Genomic DNA, 14,854 nt, shown 5'->3' on the forward strand with positions numbered 1-14,854 from the left:
GGTGTGGGTGGCTAGCTAGAGAGCTGGGGAAGGGGCCAGGGAGGGGGCTGCGTGTGACCTCCACCCCCTCTCTTGACTCCGCTGTGGCCTGCCTGCTGCTTTGTGCAGGCATAGCCAAGGAACATTACTGCATGCAGAGGGAACAGCAGCCACCGACGCGTGTGTTGAAGACTCACGGGCGGCCAGCTAGATAGCTGGGGAAGGGGCCAGGCAGACACTCTTGGCTGAGTTGGCTCTCCAGCAGCAGGCTGCCCCGAGCCCTGCCCAACACCAACTGAGTCAGTCATTAAAACAGTAACTGTCTGTCTCTTTTTCTATTAAGCAGTAAGACGCTTCATACTTGAAGGGGCAAATACACTGTATTATGTCTAGCAATGTAATCAATGCTCAAGATGTAAATGATAAAATTTACAGTTGTTTAAAAGAAAAGAGAGGGAAGAAAAGTTTATAGATTAACACAAGTTTCTGAGTTTTGTTTTCATTTTTAATGTAATTGTTCTTCATACACACCTTGACCTCAGTGTTTCCATTTCTATTTGTGTATGTTACTGTTATAGCTAAACTAAGTCTGTAGCTGAACAGTATAGAAATCCTGTGTAAAGATTTATAGCTGCTCCATCCTTGCTGGGGGGGCCCTCAATACTTTTTTCTCACTGAGGCCCGAACCAGCTCTTAGCGGCCCTGACTCTAAGTGGTTATTAAAGCTAAAGGGAAAATGTCTTACGATTGGACTCTCCACTGAATTCTTAATTGCTAAGGGGTATGAATATAGAATAATGGAGCAACACGTTTTGGATGTTGAAATTCAGGAGGAGAAAAGTAAACTTCCCAAATGTATTAAGAACTGGTGGGGTACCCACCCTCAATCCTCAGCAAGTCATCTTTATAATGTGACATGCCCATCACATTGGAGAGCTTTTACGTTGGCTCATTTCAATTTTTTTCCATTGGCACGATTGGAGGGCAGATATAAAAAGATACCTTAATTGTTCAGGTACCCCTGTGATTCAGGGGAAGTAGAAAAAGTGGCACATATTTACTTCACTGCAGTAAATTGATTTTACCCCTTTTAACGGGTTTGCTGGGAAGATCAATGGAATTTTATGAAACACATATTTTTGCTGATAAGAATGTATTTGTTACTTCCTTTGTTGCCAAACTTTGTGCTATTGGTATAAAATTCACTAGGTAATGGTTAAGGCTTCCTCTGTTGGTTAGGTAATAATGTTCACCTTACTACATGAACTTTTCATATCTAAATGGGGTTAATGTGATAGATTGATTGCACTGACTGTAGGCTGCTATAAACTGTAATTGCTGTCAATTGTATCTGGTCAAGTACTGTAATAAGGAGCCACCTAATGGCATAGCATGGAAGTAAGTTGCCTAGGGAGCAAGAGGTTGCTGGTTTGAATCCCCACTGGTCTGTTTCCCAGACTATGGGAGACACTTATATCAGGCAGCAGCGATGCTGCAAGGTATCATCTCATACAGTACGGGAGATCGCAATAGTGAACCCCTCCTGTATTCTACCAAAGACAACCACAGGGCTCTGTGGTCACCAGGAGTCAACACTGACTCGACAGCACACTTTACCTTTACTGTAATACAGATCTGTCTAATGCATTTGAGTGCCCATTTGATAGCTCATTGTAGCTTAGCCTACTTTGGAGAAGTGGGAAAGAAGAGGACATAAATGAATCCCAATGCATTTCTATAGCCATTCAGAAGAAATCTCCCTCTTCCAAGGGTCATTTGATCAATTTAACATCTACTATGGGTGTGCTGATCCCTGATGTTTTCTTCGGTTTGGGCAGGGGCATAGCGAGATTTCCAGCAGACAGGGGACAAAGTGGAGCTATGGGGCTTCCGTTGTGCGCGCAAAGTGCATGCATGCCCCAATGCCCAAGTCACCCCCCCTGCATCTAACTTCACGTCTAACCACCCCCAGCAAGCCTTCCCCTCTGCTGGCTCACCTTCTGTGTAAAGAGGGAGGGTGGCCAACCGCAGTGCTGGCTTGACAGCATGCAGCCAGGAAGGGTGTAGGGTCATGGGGGTCGCCATCTGCCAGCAGCAGCAGATCGGGGCCGGGCAGCATGGCTGCTGTGGCCAGGAGTGTTGAGGATGGTCTGCTGTCTGGGAGGATGGGAGCCTCTCAAACCCTTCGGGCCCAGGTGGAATCGTCCCCACTTGTCCAATAGAAGCTACGCCCCTGGGTTTGGGCTTTTGTTTCTAAAGGCCTAACCCCTCTAGACTGTTAGTCCAGGATGCTTGGCAAGCTATTCATAACTATGTTTACACAGAAGCCGTCATTCTCCACTGATTCAATCAATTATGCTTCCAAATAATTGTGCTCAGAATGGCAGCAGTATAGAGTGCTTACTACTACATACAACCCTCATGCTTACTCAGAAGTACCTCCCATTTCGTTCACTGCGGCTTACTCCCAAGTAAGTGAATACTGGCAACTTCAGGCAGACATCCCATTGACTTAAAAGAAATTTACTTTTTAGTAAGTACTCAAAAGTGACAACAGGGAGTAACTAGAACATCACAGAGTAGTGAGCAAGCTTTTGAGTTCACCTAAAAGTAGAAGTTCAGGCTGGCTATTAAACCAAGAGCAAAGGGGAAAGAGGAAGGAAAGGAGAGAAAAGATGTTAGTGAAAAAGCCCTAATACTGCCCCACCCCCTCTTTTTGTTTCACTTAGGATCTAGACTGTAGAAAGGTTCTGTGAAATTCGAAATCTTGCTCACTACTTTTGTTATGGTTAGGTCCTTCTAATATAGATTTCACGCTACTCTTGCTTTTGGATTTTTTCTGCACAGCAACCTGCAGCTTACAGAGAACTTATACAGCAACTTGCAGCTTACGTTTTAGTAAAGTACAATGAGTCTTGCAGCCGCTTAAAGACTAACCCATTTATTTCAGCATAAGCTTTCATGGCCTACAGTCCACTTCATTAAATGTATGAAATGCATCATGCATCTGACAAAGTGGACTGTAGCTCACAAAAGCTTATGTTGAAATAAATATGCTAGTCTCAGGGACGTAACTAAAATAGGGCAAAGGGAGACAGTTGTCTGGGGGCCCACTGCCTTGGGGGCCCCCCAGAGGCAAGTCACATGACTGATTCCCCCAGCTGCACACCCACCTGGGCTTCCTTCAGTTGTATTCATCCTCCGAAACTGATGTGAGTGTTAAGACCTGGAGCTACCAGAACAGCATGTCTTTCTCTAGTACCATTAAATGACTTGCATCGTCCACAGTTTACAAAACCTTAAAAAAAATAATGTAGGATGGTGTTCTATTGTGGCACATAGGATAGTACTAATATATGTACTGTATAACAAGAGCCTGTTATTTTTCTTGAAACAGACTAACCGGTTGCAGCTCTGGAAGTCACTCTAGCAAGCCGTAGCCTATCTGAGTTACTGATGCGAGAGTCTGAACAGATTGTTTCCCCATTGAACCCAGAAGGAATCTCACCGGGCCGCACCTGGTCTGTGGCTAGTCCTGTCAGCGCATCGCCTGTGAGCTGGCGTGGAGTTGCCTCGCGCCTCCTGCAAGCTCCTCGAGAAGGCGAAGCTGCCAGAGGAGGAGTGTAGCAGCCTCTTCTGCCTACTACAACTCCAACACGCAGACAGACAGCCCCACTTTCTCACACTCCTTTCTCCATTGGCGCAAAGCCTCGCTAGCCAACCCGTCTGGCCCGCCCCCAGGGGGGTGGGGCCACGCGAAGTTTCATTGAGGTGGAGAAATGTAGGCAAAGTCGCGCGGTGCAGCAGCGGGTAGGAGCTTCGTGGAGGCGAAGAGGAGAGTGTGGTGCTCCCCTCGCCCGCCGTGACCCAGCGCAGAAGCGCGCGGAGAGCCGCTCCAAGCGCTCCCACCGTGTCTCCTACCCTACAGTAGGGTAGCTCCAAGCGCTCCGACCGTGTCTCCTACCCTACAGCAACTGCTCGGGAGACCTTGGCGGCTGCTCTCTTCGACCGTACTGTAGGGTCCGAAGCTCCGGTTCCGGACGGGGCGCCCGTTGTGAATCTCACTCACACGGCTTCTTAGAAATACGGAGCAAGCGCAGCCATGCGCAAAATAGACAGCTCCTTTTGATCAGCCCAAGGCAAGGAGCAACCCCCGCCTGCCCGCCCCCGTTGCGGGGCAGAGCAAAATGGTTCTGAAGTGAACAAAATAACTTCTCTCCTCAACAGAAAGTGTGCGCTTTGTACTTAAATCTCTGCTGATCTTAACACTTTGCTTCGGGTTCCTTTGCTTTTCCTTTCCTCCCCCCCCCCGCCCACCTTTTTTTGGACGGGCTGCTCCGGAGATGTTGAGGGGCTCCTGAGAAGAAGCCTGCTGGAGAGCAAGAAAGACAATGCTCGTTTGCTCCTGCCTCCAGCCCTGGACAAGGGTGGACCTAAAAGTTGGGAGCTGGTAACTGGTGTTAAGTACAAGCAGGAACGGCTCTCCTTTGTTTCCTCAAGACTCGACCTGCTCCGATCTTCCAGCGATGGCAACAGAAGTGGTGTGTGGATTGATCTTCAGACTACTACTCCCCATCTGTCTAGTCACTGGTATGTGAAGTTTTTCTTGCTGGGAAGGAAGGAGGGGTGTTAGTGGGGTGAGGGTAATTTAAGACCCTCATTCTATAAGTGGGTGGTCTTAAAGTGTCTTCGTAATGGTCTTTTCTTGATCTCTAGGACTGGATATCTTTCCTGTAAACGAAGTCATGTTGTCGTCCCGCAATGAATGCGACAACAAATATTACTCCCCCCCCCACCACCACTCCGATCCTTTGTTTATACATTCTGTATGAATACCTTCTACCATTTTTTTTTTAAATTTTGTGGCAATTACTCTGTCTGCTTTCAAACTTTTCATATGAACTCACCTGGCCCGTCAGCAGCATTGGAGCCAATTTACATTGAATTAAAGGGAAATTAATGCAGTCATGGAGTGTAAACAGTGCTTAAATCATTAGCATTGCAGTACTTGAGTGGAGTTTGCAAAGTTTAAAGCTGTATTTAACACTTCTTGAAAATAATTCTGTGCTGCAATCTAAAGTACACTTTATACAGCTGCTAGATGGGAAGGGGGGCGATTTGAGTACTTTTAATGGGAGGTATGCTGCATTGATCCCAAATTAATATACTTCAAAGCAATTGTGTTTGAAGACTGCACCTGGAAAATCATCTTTACATTTTATCTTTTCAATTGAAATCTAAACTTACAGTACTCCTGTTTTTTTGTTTTGTTTTTTTAAAGTCTGAGTTTGTTTTAGACAGAGGAAGAATGGTTTATTCTAGTTTTTGGATAAGGGGCAATTATTTCTAGATTGTCAAACCATCACTTGTGGTTAGAATTATCTATGCCATCTTCTTAGAAAAATAGTAAACCAAATGAACTATTTTAATATTTTAATGTTGCAGAACTGAAATACTTTTATGTGTAGTTAAAGATTGGGAATGATGTATTAAACAAGAGCTGTTGAATCCGTTAAATGTTCGAAGTGTTTATTCCATTCATCTATTTAAATTTTATTTTAAGTATAACTGAAATACCACCAGGATTACTGTGGCCTTGGGAAAATGCATAAAAAGCCTCAAGAATTATGTCCCAAGATTTAAAATCATGCTGTGCGAGTCTAAATATTGAAGAACAGTTTTGCACATGGAGAACTGATGTTTGTTTCAGACAAAATTGAATTGGGTTACTTACCTTCAGTTCTTGTTTTCTTAATTGCAAAACATTTGTGGATGTAGAAGTGTTTGTGACCTAAAGGTTGTGTGAGCACATTCCATAAACCTGAATTGCTGTAATTATAAATCCAGTTTACACACTGTGCTCTGTTTTGAGGTGCTGGTGACTTAGATACATTGCTCACATAATTAGGTGGCGGTACTGGATTCCTTGTTAGTTGAAAAATCTGCATAATGTCACATCTTGATGGAGTAACTTCTCACAACTTTCTCAAAAGCATTTTCTCACAATTGAGTAAATGAACTTTATTTTAGTTCACCATCCCCACCTACCCAAGCTAGTTGTCTCTCTCCTTACAATTACATGTTCATTTTGGACATTCATGTGGGAAGCTGAGAGAGAGAGCATATGGAAATGCTGTCCCACCACAGAACTTTATAGTTCACATCGTAAAGTAATAATTCACTTAATATGCATTTTCAGTGGATTGAGTATCTACATTTCAGTGGCAGTCTTCTATAGGAAGATTCATCTAGTCCTTCATCCCAGTTGCCCCACCATCATCTTGTGGGTTCATGATCTAGAATCTCAAGCTAGAGGGCAAGCTGCCTGAAGAGACAAGGGCACCACAGTGGTTAGCTTGCCCAAGGCACATCTAGAGCTGTGTGTGCTTCTGCCCCCCCCCCCACCGCATTGCTTTTTAAAATATGAGCTCTGTGCTCATATCCTGGGAGCTGTGGAATGAGGGTTGGGTGTCTGGTTTTGGGGTTGTTTTTTTTGTTTTGTTTGAGACAAAACTGCTCTGGAGTGGCTAGCTAAATGCATCCCTGGGGTTGAGCACCTTCCACAACAGCTTTGCTTCCTGTGCCTACAGCAGGAGCAGCAACCTCATCTCCCTCAGACCAGACCTTGATGGTGTGGATCTCATTAAAACTCCTTCCTAATTAGTCTTCTGAAACCCATCCCAAATATTAAGGGCTTTCAGCCGCCGGATGAGATTGTCAAGGCTATTGCACAGGTTTCAGTGCTTTTATTCTCCCTGAGTAGTTCTAAATCAAGAATCTAGGTTTCCTCATAACTCAGACATAAGCATTGGAGGCTGCCCAAAACTGCCTGCTATTAGGCTTGAGCTGAATTGTAATTGTTTTATTTATCTGGGAAATGTTGCCTGAAGTACTCTTAAAGAAATAGTTCATCTCCAGAAGGCACTTTGGATTTCCTTATAGCAAAGGATTTTTAACACCTATGCAGACACAATCTTCCTTTTGATTCCCTCTCATTCAATTTCTGTCTGAGACACACCAATTCATTTGTGTCTGTTCTGATTTCTGAGGAATACAATCTTGTTACTTCCAAAGGCAAAAAAAATAATTCCTCCTGGTATTTGCATCTGTTGAAAAGCAGGTGTGAAATGCTCCCGTATCCCATGTTACATATACATGAATTACCTTTTGAAGTAAGGCAGTAGGTGAGTCTGCCCACAGTCTTCTGACAGACCATCTTCCAAAGAGGCCATTTTCATAAAAACCCCTTGATGCAAATTGTGATAGTCTTGCTAGCTCTGTATTCAGCTTCTATTTTAATCTTGCAATAATCCACTAATCTGGGAATAAGTGAAAAGTTCACAACTCCTTTCAGGTAAGCAGTGTTATGAGCGGGGGGCTGTTGAGCCCCTTTGGGAACTTGTAGACATGGTTATAAAACAGGCAATTTCCCAAGGAAAGTCACAAATACAGGTTTAGAAGTCCAAATAAAAATATATTTTATTGAATACAATATGTTTCTGGGTGAAATACAGTGCTGGTTATTACCTTTAAAGCCCTGAATAATTTGGGTCCAGGCTATCTTAGAGAGTGCCTTCTTCTGTATGTTCCCCATCGCACGTTGAGGTCATCTGGAGAGGTCCATCTCCAGTAACCACTGGTATGTCTGGTGATGACTCGGAACTGGGCCTTTTCTGTAGCTGCTCCTGGCCTATGGAATGCACTCCCGGCAGATATCCGCAGTTTAGGCTTGCTGTCAGCCTTTAAGAGAGCCCTAAAAACTTACTTGTTTGGCCTGGCCTTCCAAGGTTTTTAAATTGTTTTTAAAATTATTTTATTTGGTTTTGAATTATTTTTAAATTGTTTTGTAGGGATGTGCATGGAACCGCAGAGCTGTGGTATGACGCCGGGGTGTGTGTGTGTGGCTCTTTAAGGGTAGGGGAGGGTGCGCTTCCTCCTCCTGCCGCTTCCCCCCGCTGCTCCCCCGCCACTGGCACACCATTATTTACTGAAATCTATGGGGTGGCAGTGTACCTCGCTGCTGCTCCTTCCCCCATTGTTGGCCGGAAAGGCGGAAGTATCGTCTGCGTATGCACCTGCCATTGTGCCCGCATGCCCACCATGCATGTCACATGTGTGACGTGTGCATGCCATGTGCGGCGGGCGGGCATGATGACAGGCGCACATGCAGATGGTACTTCCACCTTTCTGGCCAACAACTGGGGAAGGGGCAGCAGGGACCTCCTGCTGCCGCTCCATGAATTTCAGTAAATAATGGAGTGCCAGCGGGGGGGAAAGCGGTGGGAGGGGTAAGTGCACCCTCCCTCGACCTTAAGGAGCCATCTCCCAGCATCGGACCAGCAGAAACAACAGTTCTTTGAACTGGTTCAGAGGCCCGGTTCCGTGCACATCCCTGTTGTTTTGAGCACTTTGTTCTAAATGGTGTGTGTTTTTCTCTTTTAAAACTTCTTGTAGAGCCTTCAGGGTGGTTTATAAATGCTATGGAGGGGATTACCATCTTACGATGTTCATGGGTCTGGGTTTTCATACTGTAAAATAGAACCTGCAGGACATTCCCACATTACGCAGAACACTCAAGATGGTTCACGTGTCTGGGTGCTAACACTTAACCTCTGGGTGCTAGACTGTATGTTTATACAGTATACTAAGAAATGCGAGGAAGGGAAGGGGGGTGGAGGATGATACAGGAAAGATGGTTGGGTTAGACCTGAGTTGAACTGGGTTGTGGAAAAGACAATTTGGAGAAAAGATCCAGGGAGGGAGTAGAGTGAAGTGAAAGACACACCTGAAAGTAGATTTCGGTTGATCTGGAGATCCAGATTGGTAGCAGGGAGGACTAGATGAGAGACGTGAACAAGTTGGGGTAGAAAACACAAATTGGGGTTAGTTGGAGGAGTGAAAAACAGGGACAGACAAAACTAGACAGAATTTGGGCAAAAAGACAAGTAGATTCGATCAAAAGAACTAGAGAAGGGAGCAGGAACACAAGTAAGCATAGCCCGAAAAAGTTTGGGTAGATGAAGCGAGGAGGTCAGTGAGGCCAAACAGGCTCGGGTGAAGGAACTAGGGAAGAGTCGGAGACTTGTTTTAGTTCTACTAAGGGAAGGCCGTGGCTAGGCTCTCTTGCTGCAGAACAAACTGCGGGGCAGAGTTATGTAAATAAAGGAGAAATGTGTTCTGGGAGGTGGAGCCTGAGGAGGTGACTGTCTTTGTGTCTCCAAATAGCCATTGGGGGCAGGGGGAGAAATGAATGACAGGCATGGAACTACAGGGATTCAAACAACCTAAACCTCATTGCAAAGGGTTTTGGGACATGCCAAGCACTTCTTGTAGGTGTGCCCAAGGGAGTGTACGGAGTCAAAAAATGATACCCTGTTACAGTTGATTGTCAGATACGTTTTATAGCCCACCCTGTGACATATTTGTATAGAGTGGCCTGATACATTTTCTTGAGGTCTATTTTACTTGTGTTTGTCCAGTCAATACCATATTTACCTAAATCAAAAACTACTCCGAATTTAAAATGAACCCCTTGAAAAGCATAGGTTAAATACAGGTTATACCTGCATTTACCCAAAAGGAACAGGACTCTGAATTTAAGACAATCTCCTGTTATCTAATATAAAAAACTTGGGGGAGGGGGAACCTACTCTTGGATTCACTTAAACACAGTAGCATTTAGTGGAAGCATTTCCTTGCTGAATTGATCTGGAGGCACAGTAGCACAGTAGCTTGGAAATGCTAGTGCATCATGGTAGAAAGCCAGTTTAGATGGTTGCTTAAGGCATATGTTGGCAAAACTGCTCTGCATAAACAAGTTCCTTGTGAGTCTGTGAATAAATTTATATTGAGAGCTCTATTGGTTGTAGTTCCTCTTTCTAAGTGTGATCAGCTCATTTGACATACTATTTCACATTTGGATTTTATTTTCATGAGACAGGGATGGACCACATTCCTATACAGCAATGGGTAATGAGAGGCGGTGGGCTAGTTTGTGGACTATTGTATGTATCCAGAAGATTTTACTTCAATCTTTGTTTATGCATTGGGCCTTGTAAACAAATTCACAAAGTTTGTGAATGCAAACTTTGAGTTTATGGCAGCTAAAGCCATAACTGACAAAATTTAAGTTTTGTTGCATGACCATATAAATAATTTAGGATGCTACCCTTGACTTGAGGGCTTTCAGAGTGTACAGATTACCTGGTCCTTTATCTCAGAGGGCTCTCAAATCATTTGATTGAGCCTTACTATATTGGAGAGTGAGTATGTGAAGCACACTGTGCTTTAGAAAATTGGAGAAAACACAGTATACTTATAATCTTAGGGAAGAGAGGTACAAGAGGCTTGAACAGACATAATATTAGGAATTGGGCTGAAGAGTGGAGTTTCTTCCCAGGTCTTTGATGTTAAGTGCTGTGGTAGGGACTGCTGCCCTGCCTTTTGCGGGGGGGAGTTGCCATTGTTTTGACACTCCTTATTGTCTGTGAAATAAGGCACACATCCAAGCCAGCAAGCATGGCATGAGTTTGAGACTTGTGGGTTTGCATTTGAGGAGGGAGTACAGCTCAGTGGTAGACCACAGGCTTTGGAAGAAGGCTTAATCCCTCACCACCTCTTTTAAAGGACCTTGGGAGGTAGGGCAAGGAAGAATCTCTGCCCAAGAGCTTGGAAAAATGCTGCCAGTAAGACTTGGACTTGCTAGATCTTTGGTTTGAATTGGCAAAAGTACATCTGGAAAGCAGATTTTCTTTATTTTAATATTAGAGTTGGTATTACATTCTGAGGCAAACTTTGGGGACTCATGCATGGGAAAAACACTTGAGAAGTTTTGAGGAAAGCAAAAAGACCCAGCCAAAATTCTCTGGAGTATTTCATCCATGCTCTCGTGGAACTAATAGAAAACATTAAAAAAAAGATTAGTTAACCTGTGCTGTTTGTGTCACCATCTGCCTATGATGTTCTGTGGGATTTTGGAACTTGGGAAGAAACATCTCTGTGCAGGTGAATATGGGGTGGCCTTTTCATGAAGAGAGGTGAGGCGGTTGCCTCATGCAACAGATTACTGGGCAGCAAGATCCCCCACCCTCTGCAATGTTGCCATCCCAGCAGCCCCTTGCAAGCTTTGCAAGGAGCATCTTTCTTTATGCTTGTTGCAAATCTATCAGGAAGCATGAGGGGAGGAGAGGAGGTTGTTGACAACCATCCCCCCGCCCCCCGTCGTACTTACAGAGCTTGCAAGGGCTGGTTTTGCAAAGGGACTGGCATTTTGCGCCTTTCCTCAGCTGCCACAATACCTTGGGCCAACTCTGTGTGAATATATTTGATGGGGGGTTATGGCTTCTGTTTTGAAGGCTGTCAAGTGTAGACTTGTAACAACCTGAGTCATTTAAAATACTTCATATAACTAAAATAATCAAATGTGAGGAAAAAGTCTCTCATTTAATTAATATTTTCTGTTTCCTCTGGTCTTATTTGTATTAGTGTAAGTTCTATGAAATGATAGTTATTCTAAATAATAGTAAAAGTTTCACATTTCATGACTTATTTATTGCATTTATATCCCACTGTTCCTCCAAGGAGCTCAGGGTGGTATGCATTGTTTTTAATTTCACAACTCTGTGAAGTAGGCTAGGCTGAAGGCCCAAAGTCACTCAGTGAGCTTCAGGGCTAAATGGAGATTTAAATCTGGATCTTCCTACCCTAACTCTTATTCGCTATCTGATTTATTCAATAAATCTTCTGTATCTGATTTATTTTAAAGAGTACAGTGTGGGACTCAACAGGTCTCCCAAAATGCCATCTGTGGAATACCTTTGTACAGCATTATTTGAAAGCTTGGGAAAACAGCAATATTACCCCATGCGGGAAGCACTGTTGCTCTACTGCACCACACTGGCTCCAGACTTTTCTATGTTCTGCACTTACATTGTGAGACTGCATACATGGTCATTCATTACGGTTAAAGATGAAAAAGAGGGAAATGATTGTAATGTTTTTGTCCCAGCACAATATGGAGGGTGAATAGATAAGGGTGAATGTGGTATTGTTTGTAAGTATGAGTAATTCCTAAATAAAATGTGTTAATTTGTATTACAGCTGAGGTATAACGTGGGTTTAAATAAAAGAAGTCTCTTCAGAATGACTGAAATATGAACTGATTTTTGCAGTGGAACAGAAAAGTTCTGTTAATATTGCATAAGTGCTGAGGTACTTTGTGCTTGTTTAAAATGATGCATGTAACCTTTTCTTTGAGTAGTCTTCAGGTTAAGAACATAAGAACAGCCCTGTTGGATCAGGCCTAGGATCAGATGCCTCTGGAAGCCACAGGCAGGAGTTGAGGGCATGCTTTCTCTCCTGCTGTTACTCCCCTGCAACTGGTACTCAGAGGCATCCTGCCTTTGAGGCTGGAGGTGGCCTATAGCCCTCCAACTAGTAGCCCTCCAATGATAGACTTCTCCTCCATGAAGTTATCCAAACTCCTCTTAAAGCCATCCAGGTTGTTGGCTGTCACCACATGTTGTGGCGGAGAAATAAGAAGTGTTTGCTGCACTAAATTATATTGAAACTAAAAGGCTCTTTCTTACCACCAGTATTTTAGAAATACTGTACACAGCAGGAGGTACACATTATGGTATCAGGGGAGTGCTGCCACAAATTGATTGGTTTAGATAACACCGTGAAGACCTGTTTCTAAATATAATGTTTGATCTTCGTAAGATCTCAGCTGCTAAGAGACTATTTTGAATACTGTTTTGTGATAATGACTCTGTCTGATAAGTGAATACAAACTAAATTGATGTAAACCACAGTAATTCTTGGTGCTTTCAGGTTTTACTTTGCACACAATTCATTAATTTTAAAAGGGTGAGGAGAGAGAGGAGAAGATAATATAAACTTATCTGCAGCATCGAGGATTTTTGCATTTGAAAACAGTTGTAGTGATTTAAAGTTTAGTATTTATTTACGGTCTTTGACCAAATGATACAACACATTTACATTTACAAAAAAAAGGGGGGGGAATACTTCCAGAAAATTTGAAACATTAAATAAAAACCAGTTAATCATTTAAAATGGAGTACATGTGCATATTGTAGCTTCCCAGAAGCCTTAGAGACACTCCTCCTTTGAAGGCCGTAATCTTGAGGCCACATAACAAAACTTGGCTACTGCGGCAGAAGCTGATATATCCTTGTCATCTAATAAGTACGTTACCACCAGGTCATCGTCTTTTCCATTCAGATCTTTTAATAATGGACCAATTAATTGATGCCTTATGTCCTGATATATATGGCATTTCAATAAAATGTGGGCCATAGTTTCTACCGCCTGATCGCAAGGACATTTCCTTTCTTCATAGGGTAATTTTGCGTATTTCCTGTACAGTAAAGCCGATGGGAAAACGTTGAACCTAGCCCTAGAGGAGATGGGCCTTCTCTAGGGATAGGTAGTGATTTAAATGTTCTAGCAATGGCTAATGAGAGAACCAGTGGGTTGAACAAGAAACCTCACCCTCAACTGACAGAGGCACTACTGTGCTTCTATAGTTAAAGAGACAATTATTTTTTGGGGTGGCTTAATAGCTTTTGAGTTCTGGCTCAGTTAAAGATTATGCCCTGAAATCTGCTGAACTTTCTCAGACCCACTTGAACCTGTTTAATAGAATAGTACAATCCATGGCAGAGTAAGAGGAAAGGAAACTATTCCTAGTTCTGGAATAAGTGGCTTAGAGATACACAGATGTATTACAGAAATGTCCCATCTTGGTACAATTCTGTTTATTCAACACTTGCACAAATCCAAAGTTCTTAGAGTGCTAATGAAGTTGCAGGGGTACTGGGGTGAGTGCTCATGGAAAAAAAGTGACACCCCCCCAGTGTTTCCTCTAAACAGGAATTCCCAGATGTTATTGACTAAAACTCCCAAAATGCCCAGCCAAAGGCCATTGCAGTTGGGAATTCTGGGAGTTGTAGTGAACAACATCTAGGAATCCCTGTTAGAGGGAACACTGCTCCCTGCCTCATTCTCATAGCATTGGAACAGCTTCTGTTCCAGTACTGGTTTTCTTGGGGCTGATATATGCAACATGTCTGTTGATGCTTATGTAGTCTATATTTGGAATTATGTTTCTCCTGAAAAATGGATTTTCAACTTCATTAACTGAGTTTTGAAAAAGTTAATATTTTGAGTGAGACCTTTTGAAAACAAGTGTGTGTGTATAATACACACACACACACACACACACACACACACGCTATACATACATATGTGTGTGTGTATATGTGTGTGTGTGTGTGTGTGTGTGTGTGTATATATATATATATATATAGTGTGTATAATGAGAATGGCATATAAGCATGCAGTGCAACATATTTGCTTTGCTATGTACAACATATGATATTAAAAGTTTAGAATTAACTGTCTAATCATTTAACTGAAAAATAACTTTTAATTAGAAGTGTGGGCAGTTCTCTGGTAGGCTGCTAAAAATATGGGCTAATTTAAGCTGTAGTGGTAAAGTGAGTTAGAGACAACTGAGTGGAGATTCTGCATTCATTGGAATGTGGGATCTCCCTGGTCCTCTATGGCAGGGATTCTCAACCTTGGGTCCCCAGATGTTAGTGGACTTCAGATCCCATAATCCCCAGCCCCAATGGCCTTTGGTTGGGGATTATGGGAGTTGAAGTCCAACAACATCTGGGAACCCAAGGTTGAGAACCCATGCTCTATGGTAATATAACTGGCTTTCTGAGTTATTAGTGTAACTGTTAAAAAGGCACAATATGAACTAGACCAAGATGAATGACAGCCAAAGAGCTGGGAAGGGCTGATGTGTTTTCACATGTGTCATTGTTTTGGGAAATGCATATGGAAG

At 43.1% G+C, this 14,854-nt stretch overlaps 1 protein-coding gene across 13 annotated transcripts in view; it reads left to right on the forward strand.

Annotated features, from left to right (window-relative positions):
• The first annotated feature begins 3,759 nt into the window (after nt 1-3,759).
• The window catches only part of PIEZO2 (piezo type mechanosensitive ion channel component 2), a 469,614-nt gene continuing 458,519 nt past the window's right edge, over nt 3,760-14,854 (forward strand). For all 13 annotated transcript variants that reach the window (XM_053247271.1, XM_053247279.1, XM_053247278.1 and 10 more), the window contains exon 1: nt 3,760-4,569. In XM_053247271.1, coding sequence (XP_053103246.1) covers nt 4,506-4,569 — 64 coding nt within the window. In that variant the 5' untranslated portion in view covers nt 3,760-4,505. The remainder of the gene's footprint in view (nt 4,570-14,854) is intronic.

This window comes from Hemicordylus capensis, chromosome 4, assembly GCF_027244095.1.
Source record: "Hemicordylus capensis ecotype Gifberg chromosome 4, rHemCap1.1.pri, whole genome shotgun sequence".
Classification (NCBI taxonomy): Eukaryota; Metazoa; Chordata; class Lepidosauria; order Squamata; family Cordylidae; genus Hemicordylus; species Hemicordylus capensis.